The following is a 20,752-nucleotide window of genomic DNA, read 5'->3' as shown; positions in this document are numbered from 1 at the left end:
CCCTGCAAAAAAAAACACATTGGTGTCCCAACGATATGCTCCAACGTGTAATTACACTCTAACTGGAATTAGTCATTAATTATCCATCCTTGTCTAGGAACCTCCATATTAAAAACCACTTGGAATCATGTGAGCTTTGCAGACCGTTTCACTGCTGCTCTACCATACTACTCTTGGCATTTTATCATCAACTTGATTGATTTACAGTAATCCTGCCTGTATTGTTACTGGGTCAGGGTGTTTGAACTCAACTATTCCAGCATTACCACAGCCCTCCATAACCCTTTTCCCCATCCTCCATCCCCTCATAGTGCTCTTTCCAGAACCTTCTCTTCATGCCCTGTCTGGTAACGCATTACCACCATATGTATGTGAGAGTGAAAGTGGGACAGGACTAATAGCAGTAGGGTGAATCATCATGCTGCTCTCTGGGGAGCAGTGCTGCCTGTTCCCCTTTGACACTCCACAGCCCTCTGGCTTTGCATTCTATTCCCCTGTCATCTGCCTGTGGACGAGCAGAGCAGTGGAGTGAAGCACTTTTTAAAAAGTAGATTGTAGTATTTAGTTCCAAGTTTGTTATGGAAAAACCAAGACAGGAATTGTAAAGCATCAGGGATGAAAATGGTAGGAAGAATACATATAAAATGTTAATCACTGCGTAAATACATTTGGGATACATTTAATGTATTATTATCAGGATGAATCATATTGCTATTCATACTGAAATAATTTTACATAAGAAAGTGATCAATTAAATATGCTCAAGTGAGAAAGTATCCATTTAGCCTTTTCAATATCTGCTTTCTTAGCCATCCTTGACCATGACCGTAATTAGGGTTACACTGGTCTTGAACCTCTTTGCCCAACAATATAAACCAAGCTTCTTCAGGTTTATGATGGATGGGTCAATACTTTCAGGCCTGACAAATAATTGTGTCATGTAGGATCTACATCTACCGTAATGAAACACCTTGCCGCATGTATAAATATTACTTTATAATACTTTGTATAAATATAAAGTTAAATGTGTCATTCAAAACTCTAAAGGTCTGCCTTGACCTGTGATTGTGAGGTAGACCCTCAACTATTTAATAATAGCTATAGGTCTATGAATTTGTGATGTGCTTGATATTTATTTCATTTGGTAATGAAAGTGAAATTGGGATGCAGTAAAATTAGGCAATTGAAAAGGATCCTCCATCCAACATCCAATTCCCCTTAAGGTGGAAAAAGTGACACTGAGCGAGTCAAATGCCATACTGGTGACATCACCCAGAGGAAGAGGCAACGTCGGGATTGGATGGTGGCCCTAGCCAATCGCGCCGCACTCCAGAAATCCACAGATGGGAAGAGTTTAAAAAAGATTGAGAAAAGTGTTGCAAAGTGGTCCACAGCCTCACCAGAGCGAGCAAGAACGTTACAGAATCTGAATCCGCGGGTCTGTCATATCCGTTGGAGTCCAGGGAGAAAGAGGACTTTGCTGTGGGTTTTCTGGTGCCAGGATAGAGGGGTGTATTTCACCATTTTTAAATCTCCTCTGTGAATAATCAAATATAACTATGTCAAAGAATTTCAAAGGTGGACCATCCTTCGGACTTTCTGCTGAGGTCAAAAGTAAGGTATGTATCTCGCATGTCATGTAGCTTTTCTTTTAATTGAAATGAAAATAATGGGGTCTTTGCGTAATTGACATCAGTGGGCCAAGAGAATGCTCGCGCTCAGGAAGGTGCGCACTTGACGCTCGCATATCTTGTCACTACGTGCATCTTCTCAGATGTATTAGTTGTAGGGGAACCAATGGTATATCGAGGGCCAATAATATATTTTTGCTTTCTGTTAGGATATTTTATCGAATAGGCTTTTTGGACTGTCAAATTGGACTGTCAATGGTGATCATAGGTCTAGGGCCTAGGCCTATACTGATAAATGGCAGCCTACCGTTCTTAAAGTTTACTTTATCGTTTAATATGTGAGGGCATCCAAACCAATTGTCTCTGATTCACAACTTCGAACTGGGTCATTTAGATTACAGGTGATATCACCTAACCTGTCTGTCACAGAACACAATGACATAATTCCTCCCAGATGAGCCCACAAGGCCTGATTTCAAGGTGTCTCTAGAAGGCTACCAGTATGTATATATTTTTTAAAGGGTCAATCTGTGATCGCTACATTCATTTTGGACTTTTAAATTCATGATACCCATTGATTCTTGAAGAATATGACTTATAAGTCCTTCATGAGCTTAGTTCCTTGTTCTTACCCCATCATCAGAACCCATCAGTGGTTACATTTCTACAGACCCATCCCTAAGCTATTTTACCAAATCAGTGGTGGTTTGTCCACTTTGTTATTGTTTGAACTGCAGATTGCCCCTTTAAAGTCTAGGCGAGAACTAAATGAGTCATCAACACCAACCAAGAGTCTATGGACCAGCTACTGTAGGCCTACCATGTAGGCGACTGTGCTATCAACATCCACTAATGTTTGGGAGAGATTGTATTTTCAGTGACAGTGCAATAACAGTGATGCACGATATGTGTGTGTGTGTGTCATAACTGCTGACAACCCATGTTCAGCTTGGGACACAGCATGACTGCCAATGGGATCAAATAACTATCCCAGGATATTCCAGAACTTCCAACTCCATGTCTGTCAATGACAACTGAATTTGCTATCCCTATCATCAACCTTATCGTGTTGGAAGAGCCCTGGTTCCTGCATACATAGTGGTTTCCTGTCCATACTTTTATAGGGGCACTCTTCAAACAAACATTTCCTTATACTTGGCCACCATTGTCATTAGTGCTGTAGTATAGAAATAGGTCATATTCAAAAGTGTATCAGTCAGTATATATATATATATATATATATATATATATATATATATATGGCATGACATCCGATGATAGCGGATATGCTCCAGAGACTGATAGACAGGTACGTCAGCAACCTAAACCTCCTTTTAAGGTGTCCCTGAGCTCTGTCTTACAACCTGAGCAAGTGTCTCTCTGTAAACAATTTACACTCCAGTGAGAAATGACAAAACACTGTTGAGGCAGAGGAGAGACAGACAGAACAAAGCCCTGTGGATTCACTGGAATGTCAACCTTCAACATGATTGTTTGTATCCAGGGGTGAAAGTAAATGTAATGAATTCCCGGGACAGGGACCTTCTGTGTGTGTAGAATTACATATATAGAATCCCTATTCATTTAATAGGATCTCTACAGGCCTAATAGTGAAGATTTGTCCTTAAACTTTTAAAATGCATTAGCCTACCTTTTAATGTGGCATTAACATGACCTGTCATGTGTTTTCATCTGAGTGTCAATCAATGACTTCAAAACGCTAATGTAGGCTACCTGCGCAAGTTAATCAGGGACGTCTGAACAACAGGGGGTCGGGAATAGTTTTTAAGCTATATTTAGATATTTTTCGGCTTTTTATTTTGTTACATTTGTTAGTCAACTTGTCTATAATTAGATCCTTACAGCTCCTCTTCTGTCATTACTTGATGCTCATCTAGAATACTAGATAAAGCCTTGCTAAAGATGGCATAAATCGATATAATTATCAGTGCATCATCTACAATCTATACTGAACAAAAATATAAATGGGACATGTAAAGTGTTGGTCCCATTTTCCATGAGCTGAAATAAAAGATCCCCGAAATGTTACATATGCACTAAAAGCTTATTTCTCTAAAATGTTGTGCACAAATTTGGTTGCATCCCTGTTAGTGAGCATTTCCCCTTTGCCAGGTGTGGCATATCAAGAAGCTGATTAAACCACATGATCATTACACAGGTGCACCTTGTGCTGGGGACAATAAAATGCCACTAGCAGTTTTGTCATATAACACAATGTCACAGATGTCTTGAGGGAGCATGCATTTGGCATGCCGACTACAGGAATGTCTAACAGAGCAGTTGCCAGACAATTTAATATACATTTCTTGACTATAAGCCGCCTACAACGTTGTTTTAGAGAATTTGGCAGTATATCGAACTGGCCTCACAACCGCAGACCACATGTAACCATGCCAGCCCAGGACCTCCACATCCACCTTCTTCACCTGCATGATCGTCTGAGGAGGGGGAGTGGGGGTGCTGAGGAGTATTTCTGTCTGTAATAAAGCACTTTTGTGGGGAAAAACTCATTCTGATTGGCTTGGCCTGACTCACCAGTGGGTGGACCTGGCTCCCGAGTTGGTGGGCCTATGCCATCCCCGGCGCCCCTACCTAGTCATGTGAATGAATTTATTTCAATTGACTAATTTCTTTTTATGAACTGTAACTCTGTAAAATCTTTGATATTGTTGCATGTTGCGTTTAAATCTTTGTTCCGTATAGGTGACATAGTTAAAGTTTCTCTTTCATTTCTGCTTCTCTCACGGAGTGAGGACGTTTAGGGACCAGGGAGATTTCCAAATGACATATGTTTGACCGATTTAAAGGAAATGAAAAGCTGTGAAAACGATCCAACATGTTTCTGATAGTATTTCAGTTCGTCTTGGAAGCGTATTTAATGTGGCTAAAAGTGAAATACTGTCAGCTTTTATGTAGCTGAAGAAAATTGCACTTTAAGGCTACACAACAGGTCCCTAAAAGCCTCAATCTCATTCTCTCAAGATGCTGAAATAAATCAATTGTATTTCTCCACTCCTGTTCCCGGAGACAAAATTAGCATTTGGTCTATAATTTTACTGCGAGGAACACTTAATTCTGCTGGAGTTAACATTATAATAGGCGACATATGAGGCCTACAGTCAGTGTCCAGACTTTAGTTACTATTCCAACTATTACGCCTCTCCACACTAAAATAATTCTGGCATCCATACAGCAGTGCCTTTTTGATACATGCAAAGATACATCACTTACAAAACACCAAAAAGTGTTCTGAATGACATTCGGTGATTGTCCTTCAGTAGGCCTGCACAAGTCTTGTAACCTGAATTGATGTGTATACTGCTGTCCTCGTGCATCTCAGTCTTGGCCACTCATCTCTGCCTTATCAAAACGTCAGTGTTGTAGTTGAACCACACTGCATTTTGGAGCGTATTCCACAAGTTTTCAAGTCCATTCAAGTCCATCATTTTTCATGCGAATGACATGCGGGATGATAAATTGTGTAATTATTGTGATAGGTTCATGTTTTACCGGTATGACGTAAACCCACTCGTTATTTTGCCAGTACTCCATACTGGACCGTTCTGTCTTACTTTCACCCCTGTTTGTATCAACTTAAACCATTTTATTCCTTATTCCATGGCCTACACTGATTTAATTTATATTCTCTCCACTGAGTTAATACATGAAAAACACTGATAGAATCAATGGATAGGTGCCAATTTTTGCATCAAAGACTTGTACATTTTTAAATAAATGAACCAGTTCTGATTACATTCCTGACCTCCTGACACAGTTAAATGAAACTCTGACCAAAATACCTTGGCTGGATGCAAGTGCTGTCTGCAGGTCTTGGCATCTCATTATCAGATGTGGTTTGCCTGAGTAGATTGCCTCACTGTAAAAGTACAGATTCCGGAAAACCCAGAGGGAGAGAGGGAGCACAGGGAGGAGTAATAGGGAGAGCTGTTTCTCCCAAGTTTGGTGTGATGGACTGGAAGCTACGCAAACCCTGCTGCTTTGAAATACCTGTTTGTGTTGGCTCCTGGTCTCTCAAGCCCTCTCCCAGACTGTGAGTGAGCAGAACATTCAGAAAAGGAGAGAGCGCAGAGCGAGAGGGGGGCTACAGACCCACCATAGAATTTCTGGTATTAGGGGGATGCGTTTGTGCCAATAGGGAGATACAAGGAAGCGGAGAATCAGTGTTTCTCCATGCAGGAATGTCCCCTGGCCATTTTTCATTTTCTTCCTGTTGTTTTTTAACTCTAATCTTCATCTTTAGGTTTTATTACAATGGGTAGGCTTTCAAAGGAAAGTGGAGAGGAATGTTACCCCTCTGTTACAAGATGAGAAAGGAAAGGGGAGGAGGGATAATAGCTCTGAATATCATAGTTCAATGACTCTTTTACTATAGTTACAGTTTGTTGTAAGATCATTTGTATTTTTCAGGTAGCCAAGCACCTGTCACAAGATCATTCATCATGCAGAACTGACAGTTACAAGGCATTAACCTGAGTGTCTGCAGATGTTAGGATGCAGTCAAATGCAACACATTTACAGTGCATCCGGAAAGTATTCAGACCCCTTCACTGCATTGTTTTCGCTTTGTCATTATGGGGTATTGTGTGTGGCGGAAAAACAATAACTTAATCCATTTTAGAATAAGGCTGAAATGTAACAAAATGTGGAAAAAGTGAAAGGGTCTGAAAACTTTCCGAATGCCTCTTCAGTTGGCCCAGAAGTATGACCCCCAGAAGGAGGAGGAGCTGAGGCTGTGGATCCAGGACGTAACAGGCAAGAAGATCGCTGATCCTTTCATGGAGAACCTAAAGGATGGGGTCATCTTGTGCGAGTGAGTGAGCGATACTCTCCTCAGTACTGTGGCCGTGCAGAATGGCAGAGCATATTGTGTGTCATATCACCATATTACTTTCTGTTGCTTCCAATATCATTCAGTCTCATTCATTTCCCCACTGTTAATGATGACTGGGACACTCAAAGTCAGAACAGTATTTTGACTGTTGTTCTGTGCTTTCTCTTTACTTGTGTGTAGACTTATCAACACACTTCAGCCAGGATCTGTGAGAAAGATTAACACTTCCCCTCAAAACTGGCATCAGGTAAGCTTGTTCTGAGACAGAATAAATGTTTATATATTATTATATAATATCATGCCCATCATGACGTGCAGTAGGCTATAGTTATTATAGATACTTTGCATAGTATTGAGCAGCATAAGCATGCCAAGAGTCAGTAGTTTTTTCCACTCCATACCTTTCATCCACTGAACTCGCTGAAATATGTAACCAGATAGATAGTCTTTTGCTTGGCATAGTGTTTATTTATTTACATTCCAAGCTGCAGCTACGTTTTTTAATGAGGCACATCTCCGCGTGTGTCTTCAGCTCTTTTATATGAGACTCAAAAGAAAACAGCACTTTTAAGTGTTTGTTGAGGCACTTCCAAAGAATCATCCATGACATACAATGTTACTAAGAATCAATGCACTCACATGTGGTCCCTTTGTCAGGAATAAAAGAGAAAAAGATTATCCAACTGGTGAGTAGGGCTTTGAAGAAAACCCCACACAGCTGACCATTCTGAAGTCCTGAGTCTCAAATACAATGACTATTTAAAGAAACATGACAATATCAAAATAACAAATAACTCAGTAACTGGTGTCCTCTTTGTTTGTACTCTTGCTTTTACCTCAGTGGACCATTTGTTCTTGGCTAATTCTTCTTTCTTTTCATTGCCCAGCTGGAAAACATTGGCAATTTTGTCCGAGCCATCACAGTTTATGGTATGAAGCCATACGATTTGTTTGAGGCCAACGACCTGTTTGAGAATACCAACTACACCCAGGTCCAGAGCACGCTCATCACCCTGGCTGGAATTGTGAGTGGAAACCCATAGAGGAATCTCAGTACATTGTACAGTACTGTATGTAGAAAGTATTGTCAGTGGCTTGTAAGAAACCTACGTCTACTTCACGTGAGGATCCATCATCTGTCTTTCTAACCTTCCCCTCTTTCACCAGGCCCAGTCCAAAGGTTTCCACTCCAAGCATGACATGGGAGTGAAGTATGCAACAGCACACCAGCGCCGTTTCGCCCCAGACATGCTGAAGGAAGGGCGCAATGTCATCGGCCTGCAGGTCAGAACAGTCTTTGTATCATATACACCTTATACACTAAGATATCACTGTTATTACAGGTGTAATATAAGTAGTAGTAGCAGCATGTTATAACATACCTTCATTTGTTTTTAGTTTGGCCGATAGGATTGGTTTAATGGTATTATAGTTCAGGCATAACCAGTGCGCTACCTTTGCCTGTCTGTCCAGATGGGTACCAACAAACTTGCCAGCCAGAAGGGCATGACATCTTATGGCACGCGGCGTCACCTGTATGACCCGAGGGGGGGAATGGAGAACCCTCTGGACCAGTCCACCATCAGCCTCCAGATGGGCACCAATAAGGGTGCCAACCAGGTGGGGCGCCATTTGATTTCACAAATAGATATTCTCTGGTAGATAGAATTGACTAACATTCTGCACATCTTGGGAGTTTTCCCTCTCTCTGCCTATCATGAAAGCAATTAATATGCTATAAAATATTACACTTTGTAGCCTATATCTAATCCTCCCCTGCTTTTCTTCCTCTCTCAGTCTGGCATGACGGCCCCTGGCACCAGGAGACACATCTATGACAAGAGTCTGGGCTTGGAGGAATGCGACACCTCCACCGTCTCACTGCAGATGGGCACCAACAAGATGGCGTCCCAACAGGGCATGACCACATACGGCCTCCCTCGGCAGGTCTACGACAACAAGTACTGCTCCAACCCTGATGAATTCATCAACAACGGGGAGAGGGCTGAGTTTGACGGTACTATGTACTATGACTAAAGAGAACAGGATAACCCCAGTCCACTCCCCTCAATAACCCCTCTCCACCAGCAAGACCACCCAAACTGTTATTTACTGTTTTCATTATCCTCATCCCTTGCTGTTTTTTTGTGATCAACCATTCAAATAATTGTTGTCCTTTGAGGGGATTTATGCCTGGTTCAATCTCTTTGACCTTGTTTTTTTAAATAAATGTAATGTAGTGGCCCACACCCCTCTCTCCCTTTGCAATGGAGATTTTTCTATTCAAATACGGTCAAAATAAATACTAAAAATACTAATAATGTCAAGAGACCCATTCCTTAATCAATCATTTTTTATTGATAGATATTTTATAGTTTATAAAGTTTAAGTTTATAGTTTAAGCTTAAACATTGAGAATACAGGAAAAAGTTCATTGAATGGAAAGAAGTGACCGACATGTTGCTGTTAACCTTTAACCCCTGAGGAACAGGAGTCCGCTCTGGGATTCAATCCCTCTGGATGACTCGAGGCCCAGAGAATCAGACTGAGTCTTCCAGGACACAGGGGCATGGACTAGAAGCTTTGATCAGATGTATTCCTTATGACTTTGCCTGTGTATGCACCTCTGCGCTGTGCTGACATCCCTGCTCTAGCTCACAGGACTGCCAACCAGCCATTTTATACCACAGATGGAATGTTTTTTCTAGTATTCTTTAAATCATTAGAAGATCAGTAGTAGGGTTCTCAAGCCTGATACTTGAATTAATGTGAGCCCCTAAAGGCATCGTGAAAAGCCAATAGATTTGAATATTTGTAGTATTATAAGCAGTATTCAACACGTCTCGCATACTTCATTAGTGGTAAACAATGCAGATGAAACTTTAGCCATTGTGTCAGCTATGTTAATGTGGATGTCACATAGGCCAGTTTGCATGAGACAAGTTATAATCCCTCTATAGTTTCCATGTCACACAGCTTTAATATATTGCTGCGCTATTTGCACTTTGCATCACCTTGTTGAATATGTACATGGATAGAATTGTTTATGACTAGAAGAAATTAGGATAAGTCAGGTCATTGAGAGCCATAACATCTGCACACTGTTATACACGAGATAACAGTCTAATTAACGTCCACTTAGTCATAGCTCAATACAGCAGACCCTGTATCACTAACTACTACATGATATGGGGTACCCACCGCAGATCTTGAATGTAATGTGATTTTGAGCACTGCAAGATGTGACAGTCATTCTGTGGATTCATTAAGTAATAACCTTGTACCAGCAGTCGCAAATGAATAGCATTAGTCTGCAACATATTTATGCTCGGGGTAATGTAGCCTAACACAGCTGCTAATGGTTTAAACATTAAACTGTGCATGCTTGACCAAACCTTTGAAAAGCAGGCTTGTTTGCTTGCTAAGAGGTTTGTTCAAGATCAGACACTTCCTGTGTTGCACCTGGAACGTTCCACAGATCACATCTCTATGCCTTGCATGCTCATCATGTACAAAGCATGGATTGGTTATACCTTGTCCATAGATTGCTTACAGGAAGGAAATTTTTTTTTTTACATTTGGGTGAACTATCCCTTTAAGATACATTCGAAAGGTCTTGATATCGGTTACTGGGTGGTATTGTGATGTGTTTTTAAATAGAAGGTATTGGAGATAACGCTACATAAAATAGAGTCCCCCCTGAGGTTCTGACCTCTGGAAATTATAGTGATGATTTGTCAAACTTTTGAAGGCTTAATACTTTAAAAGGAACGTTGTTTGATGCTGAGCTCATAATCTGAAGGCCATATTGCATTTTTTCCCTCTACATTAGTGTGCCATCTAGTGTTTTGAAATCCCTTTAACATTTAAAAAAAACTACATTCCACAGATTTAAGGTAAAAGTCATATGCGCCACAAGAGGTGTCTTTTATTAAAGCACCTAACTTATTCTGTATCGTCACATGTCCAATAGCTGTATACGAAGTCAGTTGTGCATTAAGAAAATATTTTTAGTTTAGAATGAGAGCCAACAGTGCCTAGCCAAAATACAATTGGCAATATTACCCTCTGGTCTAAAAATGTGTGTCAATGTTGTTCAGACTATCAATTGTTCAGTATTCTGAAAATCTTGTATTTATTTGGCTTTCACTTATAATGAAATTAGCTGCAATACAATAAATCACATCAAAATTACAATTATTTAATTTGGGTTGTGAGTGCAAAACTTGCCACCAGGCCATATCAGATTACTTTTCGTTCATATTTGTTCTAGATATTTGAACCATTTCAGCGGTATGTGACAGATGCAGTTAGGTGTGAATTACATTGCTGTGTTTATTGATCAAGTCATTCCCATACAAAAAAACCGAATTGAAATAAAAATCATGACATCAAACAAAAAACTACAGAATCACCCCTTTTAAATGTTTACAAATGTAACCTACTTGCTCCATTAAAGGGGGACATGGCAGCTTGGGAAAGTCTAAAGACATATCCACCAATAGGCTTACCTGTAAAACATAACAAATGATGAGGTGGTTTGAAACTTAGTGGGATTCTCAAAGATCAGGACCATTGGGACATTTCATTGCCCTACCCACATCCCACCCTGCCACAGAGAGGGAAGACAGGAAGTGTATCTTTCTTCATATCAAATCCATTGATGTGTAGACACTGAAGATTTCACAGATGTGTTATCTGTCTTTGTTTGTTCTCCACAATCACTACTTGACAAGGCCCTGGCCCAGCCAGAGATATGTGACCCATCATAGGGAATGAGGGGTGAGGTCAGACAGGAATAGAGTCAGGGGGACCACTGCTACTGATTGGCTGCTTCGCAAGCATCTATCCAATCACTGTAAACATCCACTGGTTCTGAAAGATCTGGGGACAAATGTCAAGGAAAAGTTCATCTGGGAGGTACAGTTGTAAAGACATTGCTTTTTATTTATATATATCAGAGACATAGTTCATCATATGGGCAGTAGAGCAAATTGGAGCACAGGGATGACAGACAAGTTTCCCATATATATATATATATATATATATATATATATATATATATATATATATATATATATTTTTTTTTTTTTTTTTTTTTTACAAATGTACAAGCCAATCTGTGAGCTATATGGTGTGTAGATAAGTGAATATAGTGATCCAATCAAAGAATCAAAAGGATACAAGTAATGGGAGTCTGGAATTCTTCCAAGCAGACGGTGCACGATATTATCCCTGTGTTTCGAGTGCGTTCCCTGAAAAAATAAAATAAAATGTGCATTTGGATAGGGTGTCAGGATATGTATCAACATGTAATCAATCAGTGATCATATTTTACAGCGAGACCATATACTGTTCAACACAACCAAGTGAACGTACATTTTGACATCACAGGACTTCTCGTGGTTACAAAAGGGACAGGTGAATTGGGTGTCCAAGTTACCCGTCAGTTTCTTTTTGGGAGGTGGCTTCCTCTTTGACTTTCGGCGTCCCATTCTCGATGTATAACCTGTAAAATACAATAGCTACATTTTTCGGAGTTTACAAAACAAGTTCTGTTGACGGTCAAATTCAATAAATAATTAGGTCAATCGTGTTAGCTAGCATATATTATAGCTAGTGTATGGTGCTGATATTCATTTGATTTTGGGCAGTCATGCTGCGTTCATCTCGTAATTTTGAAAAATACTACATGAAAAACTGGGAACAACGAATGTGTGGGTTCCATGTGCTTTGAACTCGTTCAAATGCTGATTGCCGGTTAATGGCAAACAAGCTGTGTCAACCATGAACGGAAAAGTACAGCTTTCACACTCATATACATATTAGTGTTATAATAACACTTTTATAAATCATTTTTTGTTGTTGAATTGAACTGCTGAAAATGCTGTTATCGAGATATTGGCCTTAGTAGTTGATGTCAGAGACGGAGTTCATCATATGGGCAGTAGAGCAAATTGGAGCACAGGGATGACAGACAAGTTTCCCATTAGTAATTACGAGTTGGAGGTGCGTTAATTTATTTTCCCCAGCCCTTTGCCCCTATTTGCAAATGTACGAGATGTTATAAATGCATCAATATTCTGCCGCTATAGACCATCTGCTAGTACGCATGTGCGAGCTAATACGTCACGCTTGTGTAAACAAGCATATTTTTACCGTATTGTCCACATAAATTCAAATTATATTTTATTTCCGATCATTTAGTTAGATGTCGAGGATTAACGTTACTTTTCTCTTGTTGGGGCCATGTTCACACTACACAAGAGTGTAGTAGCTAAATTCCCCGCCATCGCGCATGGACTTTTTTTTTTTATAGCTTGCAGCTATAAAATAGGGGCTCAACAATACTGCCTTTTATACAAAACGTCCTGCAAATTCTACAAGTCCATTTCCAACAATATTGTTAATTGCATGAACAGTTTATTTTGGGATGATTTCTGAAGAGGCAGCTAGATAGTAATAGCTAATAACGTTAGAGCGCGAGGAAAACAAAGTTAGCTTGTGTTAGCTAACTAACGCTGGATTTGTAATATGCTAGCTATGCACAATTTTTTTTAAATAGGAGAATCACGCATGTAATTTAAAATCGTGCTGGATGTATAATTTAGTTGTTTGCATGTTAGCCATATAATAAAACCCGCTGGATTAAGCATTTTCTTACCAGATAAGTGACCCAAGTAATGACGCTAACAAATAGAAATTGTATCCGGAAATTATTATGAACTCTTTCATCTGATTGGAAGATTAAGGCGCTTTTTAGGGTTGTCATTGGTCAAACAAATTATCAACCCGCCTCTCAGAATTTATAAACCTCTGATACAATCCCAAAATAATTACAATATATACATTGATTATGCAGTCTACCACAGGAGGCTGCTGAGGGGAGGACGGCTCATAATAATGGCTGGAATTGAATAAATTGAAGGGTATCAAAAAACATGGAAATAATGTATTAATGAGTTTGATTACCATATCATTTATTCTGTTCCAGCCATTACTATGAGCCTGTCTTCCCCAATGAAGGTGCCACCAACCTCCTGTGTTTAATAGTCTACAGTACATAAATATTGATGGGAAAAAAACAGCCTTTTACCTGAATTATTGTTAAAGAAATGTGTTGAATGCACAAAGCTCAAACAGAAAATAATTGTCAGTGTAGAACACATTTTATTTTATTTGGCAGTGAGACAAGGTAGGGCAAAAGGTAGATTGAGGATTCCAGCAATGAACTTCCTTCTGCAACAGAGACAAAATTAAGAATTCACTTCTAATGTGGTTACCCTTATAACATATTCATCAATTTAAGTGTGCTTATTAATTAGATGATAACAATAATTACTGTTGTCAGTAATAGATGAGAAACAGCAAAGAATGTTATTTGTGTGCTTTCTTTTACCCGGCAGACACATTGATTTCCAGTTTGATCTTTGGTGTCATTCCTTTGGCATGTTCCACTTTGCCTGAATCTGAATCGGCTGGCATAACCCTCTGTCCTATTTGTTCAGTTCGGCCTAGTATGCGATGCAAGAGACCATGCACACAGCAATGAAAACTGATCTCAGCAAACAGAAAAATACACTTTGTATTTCAATGCAAATGCTATATCTTTTGTAGATCAACAGAAAGCTAATTACCAGATATCTTACCCGTTTTATTGGGAGCCTTGCCTTTCGATATTGTTATAGTTTGAAGCTTATTCTGTAACTCAGAAACATCTGACCTAGGGGAGAACACTTGTTATAAGCATGCATCATCATAATTCCTTTAGTAATAGCAGTCTGTCAGATTGCTTGCCATGCTCGTCTACTCTAACCTCACCCCAGAACTTTCACCTTAAATTTCACCTGAGCATGTCCTGAGGCCTCTGCAGTTTGAGTATGTCGTCCTTCATCTGATAGCTGTCAATCATCCTCTCCAAGCACTGAAAATTGAGACAGATAGATACATATTCCAGATATATATTCCAGAACATGTCACATAACATGAGATAAGCTTCAGCAGTCCAAATCATTATAACCCATGTACAGTTCAGAAGATTGTTTCAAGTGTAAAGTTTGTATTGTTTGTTTGATGAGTGAAATCATTCAGGTCAAAGTGATTTGGGCGAAAGAAATGTGAGCTCTGAGCTCTTATAATATTTGCAGTATTTCTCTGTCAATCTGCGCATAGTTTCGTCTCTTAGTTTTTCTAAAAAGGAAAGGAAAACTTTAGTTAGGTTTATAAAAAGCCTCCATTAGAACAACATCATGGAAGGGGGTCTTGTTCTGAAAAACATCAAATCAAACTTGCTAAGCAGGCCATGAAAGTTGTGGACTTCCTCCCTTAGCTCAGCAATCTGCTCCCACACGACTGAAGAAACAGACAACATACACAGAAAAATATGGAGAGGGAATTACATGTTATTACTGCATTATCCCACTGAGCTAAAGTCTACTTATCATCATGCAAGTGTAGTTCACCAAAGTATCCCCACCACACCACACTTCAGACTGCCTTATCCAGATCTACCTGTGGTAGAGTTCCTGAGAGATGTGGTTGATGGCAGCCTGCCTCTGGATATCTGAGGGGTGAGTGCTGGAGCAGGAGGCTTGGAGAGTAGGGCAGGAGCAGGGAGAGTGGGACAGGAGAGTGCGCAGGTAGTGGAGCTCAGTGGAGACCTCACAGCCTAGGCCCTCAAAACGCTCCTCAAAGTGCTGGGCGGCAACATGTGCAGCCAAATGGTGCACCTCGGCTGGAGGAACGAGGACAGGAGGACAGTTTATGTCATCTTTAAGTCCTTGTTATGACAGTGCTATTTAGCCCTTATGACAGAGGGTTCAACTCAAGTAAAGAGTAACCCATGCATTCAAAAAATAATAATAATCAGGGAATCAAGAGTCAGGTGTGTTTCAGGCGCGATTGTGTTGTGTCCTCCCTTACATTGAAGGACTGCCATGGTATTGAGATTCTGGGTTCTCTCTGCCTCGTGCATGGACAGAGTTTTGCACAGGGAATCAATAGTCTACAAAACAACAAATATTAATTGAAACAATATCCCCTGAATAAAACAGTAACCAATATAAGCCATCAAATAAAACAGTAGACAATCGTGAATATGGGAAGAATACAACATTCTACAGGAAGCAGTTAAGACACCTTGGCTCGTGGTTCAACCTCTGACCTAATTCTTTCCACATCTCGGAGAGACTCCTGAGATTCACCTCCTGCTACTAGAAGACAACTCAAGAAAGTCAGTGAACAATGACCATGCAGTATTACACCAGGCATTGTCAAGTTATGTTACTTTCTGATGATCACATTGACACAATAACACTTACACACCTTCAGCGGGAAGGGGCGGTGGTTCACACTGAAACATCAATCGACATTGTATTGAAAATCATTCTAACAAACTATTTTGGTACTGTATGACATTGAGTGCCAAATGTGTTTTCTACTCACCCTCTTGTCCTCCATGTCAACTGGTCTGAGCTAAGTTAAGTGGGTGGATAAAAACGGTGTCACAATGACAAGGCGGGGATACGTTCTATCTCATTGATAATTGGTTTGTGGGTTATAGTTTAACGTAAAATGTATTTTGTGGTAATGTGATTTGTAGATATTGCTTGGGGGGCGTGGTTAATGGCAATTGACGTTTGAGAGAGGAAGTGTTGTTCTAGTGTTCGATCTACGGGAGTTGCGAAAAGAGTGTTTCCCTTCAGGCAACATACCACATCCAGGTAGTTATTTTTCAGTTGATTTTTTTGAAGGAAAAAAGAAGACAAACAAGTAAGAAGCCACTTTCCTCTCTTTGGAATGTACTGCAACACTACATGCGCGCAGTTGTGTAACTCACCTAGCTAGCGAGTTACTACGGGTTGTGCTAGCGATATGTGTAGTTTATCTGACAAATGCCATTCCACTCATGGTTTTCAATTCCCAAAATGTGATATTGAATTAAGTATTTAATCCTCAACCGTATCATTTTTAGATTTTTTTGTTAGCTAGCTATCCAACTTTGAAGTATTAGTCTTAGTAAACAGGTCAGAACTCTTATCTCTAGAAGCCACTATCACTTGCATGCTAATCAAGCTTGCACGTGTAAACGGACCACTTTCCAGTCATCAAATGATGCTGTTTTAAAGGGTTTCAAAAGGTCTTTATTGAATTAGTGATTTTGGGTGGGGATGTTTTTGGGGTTTTTTTTGTCCCCAATGCTGTAAATGAATACGTTTCATTATCTGGTTTGCTTGCTAACATTTATCTGGGACTTTTTCTATTTTTGTCCCCCAGATTAATACCATGGTCACAGAAGGGGAGCCTACAGATTTGGTGAAAGTGCTGCACCTGCTGGTGCTGTCCTTCGCATGGGGAATGCAGTTGTGGGTCTCCTTTATAGCAGGTGATGATATTGGGATCGATAGGGGATGAGCAGAGGAAATCTGTTAGATTGTAGGGTTTTGCTAACACTTGAAGTGGCATATCAAAAGAAGCCAAGATTAAGAATTTGAGGCACTGTATTTGTCTCCCCATTTCTCTCACTTACATTATCTCTTTTCCCACCTACAGGTTTTACACTGGTGAAACAGGTAACACTGCACACCTTTGGGCTGGTGCAAAGCAAGCTGTTCCCTGTCTATTTCTATTGCTTACTGGGCAGCAACTTTGTCAGCCTGGCTGTGTATGCAGTCTACCACCCCAGAGAGCTGCTGGATTGGCACGAAAGCCTGCAGGTTATATCACATTCTATTTTGTAATTTAGGGCAGGATTCAATCTGTACTGGTGAAGCGTTACAGATTGCGCAATCAAAATGTTAAGATTATTTCCGATTTAGATAATGGTTGTATCTACATTATAGATGTCACCTATGTCATCGACAATTCTGAATAAAAATTGTTCTTCCCCTATAGATGGCCCTGTACTTTTTGGCAGTCATCATGGCAGGTCTAAACGCACAGTGGTTTGGCCCGTCTGCCACAGAGGTCATGTTCAAGCTGCGGGAGGTGGAGCAGGAGCATGGCCTGGGGAACCAAATAGGGATAGGGAGCCAGAGGGAAGCCTACGCCAAACTCAGGGAGCAGGACCCCAAGTACAAGGCCTACAAGAGCACCTTTGGCCACTATCATGGCCTGTCCAACCTATGCAACCTGATTGGGTTTATCTGCACAACCACCAACATAGTGTACACAGCTCTCAATTTACACACCATTTAGAGATTGTGTATATGTGGTGTTTGGTGACAGGTTTTCATATTGTCTGTCAATGAGAGGATGTATGTATCAAGTGTCTCAGAGTAGGAGTGCTGATGTAGGATTGTTGCCTTTAAGTCAAAATAAATAATATTACATAGCTCTGGAAAAGATGTGATTGATCAAAAGACCAATTAGTGGGAAAAAAATATCAGAATTGGCTGCCTGTGTAAATGCAGCTTTAGGCATATTACATATGGATCTTAGTTCAGCGCTCCCAATGAGACGCTTGATGCATACGGCCCTCAAACACAACGCTTAACCATATTTTTTAAAATGTGCCTTTTTAATCTAATTGTTTCACCTGTCAATAGAAAACATAGCACACAATGTCAAAGGATTTCTGGTCTTTCCCTTGTTAAACCTGGAAAGGATGAATGTAATAAAGATCGATTTATCATTTTCAGAAGTACATGATTAAAAATGTGTTTAATGTTAGTGATCCTCTTTTTGATTTCCCTACAGTTATTGTTCATTTTACATTGATGTACTTGAAGCGTAGAGCTGAAGCAGAATGTGCAGTGATCCTGATAATGTTTCAGAGTGGAGGTTTAACACTTACACAGAACTTGAAGATATTTTATTTTTTTTAAACCACAAGCTTCCGGACTGTTATGAAATGAGGGGACATTGTATTGCTTATGACTTCCACTAGAGGGTACTGTCTGCAGAACATTTTTTTTTACAATCATTAGGCAGAAATTTTTTAACAATATAACATTTAGCTCAGGGTTGTTGCACAGAATTATGTACTGTGAATAAATCACAATTATGGAAATTCCTACAAATAATGAATTCAATAGCAACAATAATATTGTTAAGTCATTTTTGATGTTGAAACAAGAAAAAAATAAGTTCAGTTTGAGTTGTTACCCTTGATGGAATCAGGAAATGCACTCTCCTACAGTTTGAGCATTTTCTTTGGAAAATCAGGTGCAATACTGGGTCAATAACATGCAACATATTGAGACCAGACCACACAGTTAGTGCCCACCTCTTGGAACAGACTGGTTCTAACTTCATTATTGTGATGGACATCACATTTTTTTAAAACAGCTTTGAATAAATGGACCGACCAGTGCTTTGCTGGCAAGCCTGGGAGGAGAGGGATGAAGTCTTAATAAAGTTAGAATATCACTAATGGATAACTGGACAGAACCCAAAACTAATGGTGTTTCAGAGTGAGTGAAAAGGCTTCTAGTCTCGTTGTTTTAGCTGCATGCATGTATGTATCTTTATTAGCGTTAATGTCAAACTACAATGTTGAGATTTTGACTCAGAATAGTTAGTTTACAGTGGCAGATCAAATCAAAAATAACATGTATTTATATAGCCCTATCAGCTGATATCTCAAAGTGCTGTGCAGAAACCCAGCCTAAAACCCCAAACAGCAAGCAATGCAGGTGTAGAAGCACGGTGGCTAGGAAAAACTCTCTAGAAAGGCCAAAACCTAGGAAGAAACCTAGAGAGGAACCAGGCTATGAGGGGTGGCCAAGTCCTTTTCTGGCTGTGCCGGGTGGAGATGATCAAATGTTCATAAATGACCAGCATGGTCAAATAATAATAATCACAGTAATTGTCGAGGGTGCAGCAAGTCAGCACCTCAGGAGTAAATGTCAGTTGGCTTTTCATAGCCGATCATTAGGAGTATCTCTACCACTCCTGCTGTCTCTAGAGAGTTGAAAACAGCAGGTCTGGGACAGGTAGCACGTCTGGTGAACAGGTCAGGGATCCATAGCCGCAGGCTGAACAGTTGAAACTGGAGCAGCAGCACAGCCAGGTGGAATGGGGACAGCAAGGAGTCATCATGCTAGGTAGTACTGAGGCATGGTCCTAGGGCTCTGGTCCTCCGAGAGAGAGAAAGAAAGAGAGAATTAGAGAGAGCATACTTAAATTCACATAGAACACTGGATAAGACAGGATAAGTACTTCAGATATAACAAACTGACCCTAGCCCCCCGACACAAACTACTGCAGCATAAATCATCATGATGAAACCGTTTAGTATGGAAAGAGTGACAGTGTCATAGGATATCTTGTTTAGATTCCTTATCATGCCTATACTTCATGTCTCTCAGCAGTCTGGGCCACTCCTCTTGGATCAGAAGGAAAGACTTCCTCTTGAGATGAGCCTTGTCAGACAGGCTTTAGTGGCACCAGGAAATAGCATTCTTTGAACTCCAGCAGCACAAATTCAAGAGAAATCTCTCCCTATGTAATTAGAGGTAAACCAGGCCACCAATTCTGTAATTTCTTTGTTTACTTTTCAAAAAAAAGGAAAAGACCAAATTATCTACAGATATACAGGTACACCACAAACAACCAAACTCATTCACTCCCCATGTTACATTACCCAGATACCACAGCAGGTCAATGAGCCACAAACTGGTGGTGTTGGTATGGTGGATATGGTGCTGCTAGAAGTAAGCCGTGTGAACTAGAAAACAAAGTACCCTTCATGTGTAGTAGTAGAAAAAACATTTCACACACTGTTGATTTCTGGAATTCCTAAGTAGTGACTATGTGCTAGTGTCAAACAGGATTTCCAAAACTCGGTGCACGTTTTATTTTTTGCCCTAGCACTAACCAACAAAGCCGTGGTGGCTTTGATTATTTGAATCAGCTGTGTAGTGCTTGAGCAAAAACCAAAACATGCACCTAAAGGGGGCCCTAGGACCGAGTTTGGGAAACCCTGGTCTAAAAGACCAGGAAGTGTCAAGGATGTACACTTATTCACTCACGGAAATAATTCAGATTTATTAACTGGTGGATGCTTTTACAAAGTTGGCTTACCATATCTGTACGAAAATATTAACTTACACAACATTTTAGAATCTAAACCCAGTGATCTCATTAGTGTATTTCTAATGATCTGCAACTCTTCATTATCAAATGTTGAGTTATACTTAATAAATTATGAGGTTGGCAGACTGCAAAGCATCTCCAAAATTCAGATCAGAAGACTGACCCAGCTGAGAGTATTCCCTATTTTATTCAACAATTTAATACACATTAA

At 40.0% G+C, this 20,752-nt stretch overlaps 4 protein-coding genes across 9 annotated transcripts; 2 read left to right on the top strand and 2 right to left on the bottom strand.

The window, feature by feature from the left end:
* Positions 1-1,481: 1,481 nt before the first annotated feature.
* LOC110538304 (calponin-1) lies at positions 1,482-10,907 on the top strand. Its single transcript, XM_021625034.3, has 7 exons — positions 1,482-1,619; positions 6,362-6,483; positions 6,685-6,751; positions 7,392-7,529; positions 7,672-7,788; positions 7,978-8,124; positions 8,302-10,907. The coding sequence occupies exons 1-7, from the start codon at positions 1,560-1,562 to the stop codon at positions 8,539-8,541; spliced, it is 891 nt and encodes a 296-aa protein (XP_021480709.1). The 5' UTR covers positions 1,482-1,559; the 3' UTR covers positions 8,542-10,907.
* LOC118936312 (transcription elongation factor 1 homolog) lies at positions 10,395-13,291 on the bottom strand. 2 transcript variants are annotated; one of them, XM_021625037.3, is made up of 4 exons: positions 13,169-13,234; positions 11,884-12,013; positions 11,689-11,759; positions 10,395-11,388 (listed from the first exon to the last, which is right to left on the bottom strand). In XM_021625037.3, exons 2-4 carry the CDS (start codon positions 11,997-11,999, stop codon positions 11,324-11,326), a joined length of 252 nt encoding a protein of 83 aa, XP_021480712.1. In that variant the 5' UTR covers positions 12,000-12,013; positions 13,169-13,234; the 3' UTR covers positions 10,395-11,323. The 2 variants fall into 2 exon arrangements, with proteins under 2 accessions (XP_021480712.1, XP_036794428.2); XM_036938533.2 differs by having other exon boundaries at positions 10,815-11,388; positions 11,884-12,029; positions 13,169-13,291.
* Positions 13,292-13,654: 363 nt separating this feature from the next.
* LOC110538307 (uncharacterized) lies at positions 13,655-15,997 on the bottom strand. 4 transcript variants are annotated; one of them, XM_090193611.1, is made up of 8 exons: positions 15,829-15,993; positions 15,643-15,716; positions 15,427-15,508; positions 15,016-15,238; positions 14,340-14,428; positions 14,154-14,227; positions 13,904-14,018; positions 13,655-13,743 (listed from the first exon to the last, which is right to left on the bottom strand). In XM_090193611.1, the coding sequence occupies exons 1-5, from the start codon at positions 15,863-15,865 to the stop codon at positions 14,413-14,415; spliced, it is 432 nt and encodes a 143-aa protein (XP_090049737.1). In that variant the 5' UTR covers positions 15,866-15,993; the 3' UTR covers positions 13,655-13,743; positions 13,904-14,018; positions 14,154-14,227; positions 14,340-14,412. The 4 variants fall into 4 exon arrangements, with proteins under 4 accessions (XP_090049737.1, XP_090049738.1, XP_090049735.1 ...); XM_090193612.1 differs by having other exon boundaries at positions 14,352-14,428; XM_090193609.1 differs by having other exon boundaries at positions 15,643-15,997.
* LOC110538305 (transmembrane protein 205) lies at positions 15,949-18,174 on the top strand. 2 transcript variants are annotated; one of them, XM_021625035.3, is made up of 4 exons: positions 15,949-16,226; positions 16,780-16,888; positions 17,056-17,219; positions 17,398-18,174. In XM_021625035.3, the coding sequence occupies exons 2-4, from the start codon at positions 16,789-16,791 to the stop codon at positions 17,698-17,700; spliced, it is 567 nt and encodes a 188-aa protein (XP_021480710.1). In that variant the 5' UTR covers positions 15,949-16,226; positions 16,780-16,788; the 3' UTR covers positions 17,701-18,174. The 2 variants fall into 2 exon arrangements, with proteins under 2 accessions (XP_021480710.1, XP_021480711.1); XM_021625036.3 differs by having other exon boundaries at positions 15,967-16,275.
* The last annotated feature ends 2,578 nt before the right edge of the window (positions 18,175-20,752 follow it).

Source organism: Oncorhynchus mykiss, chromosome 12 (genome assembly GCF_057628025.1).
Source record: "Oncorhynchus mykiss isolate SJ-2025 chromosome 12, ASM5762802v1, whole genome shotgun sequence".
NCBI lineage: Eukaryota > Metazoa > Chordata > Actinopteri > Salmoniformes > Salmonidae > Oncorhynchus > Oncorhynchus mykiss.
The sequence above is the reverse complement of the archived record's forward strand: the minus strand, read 5'-3'. Positions and strand labels throughout refer to the sequence as shown.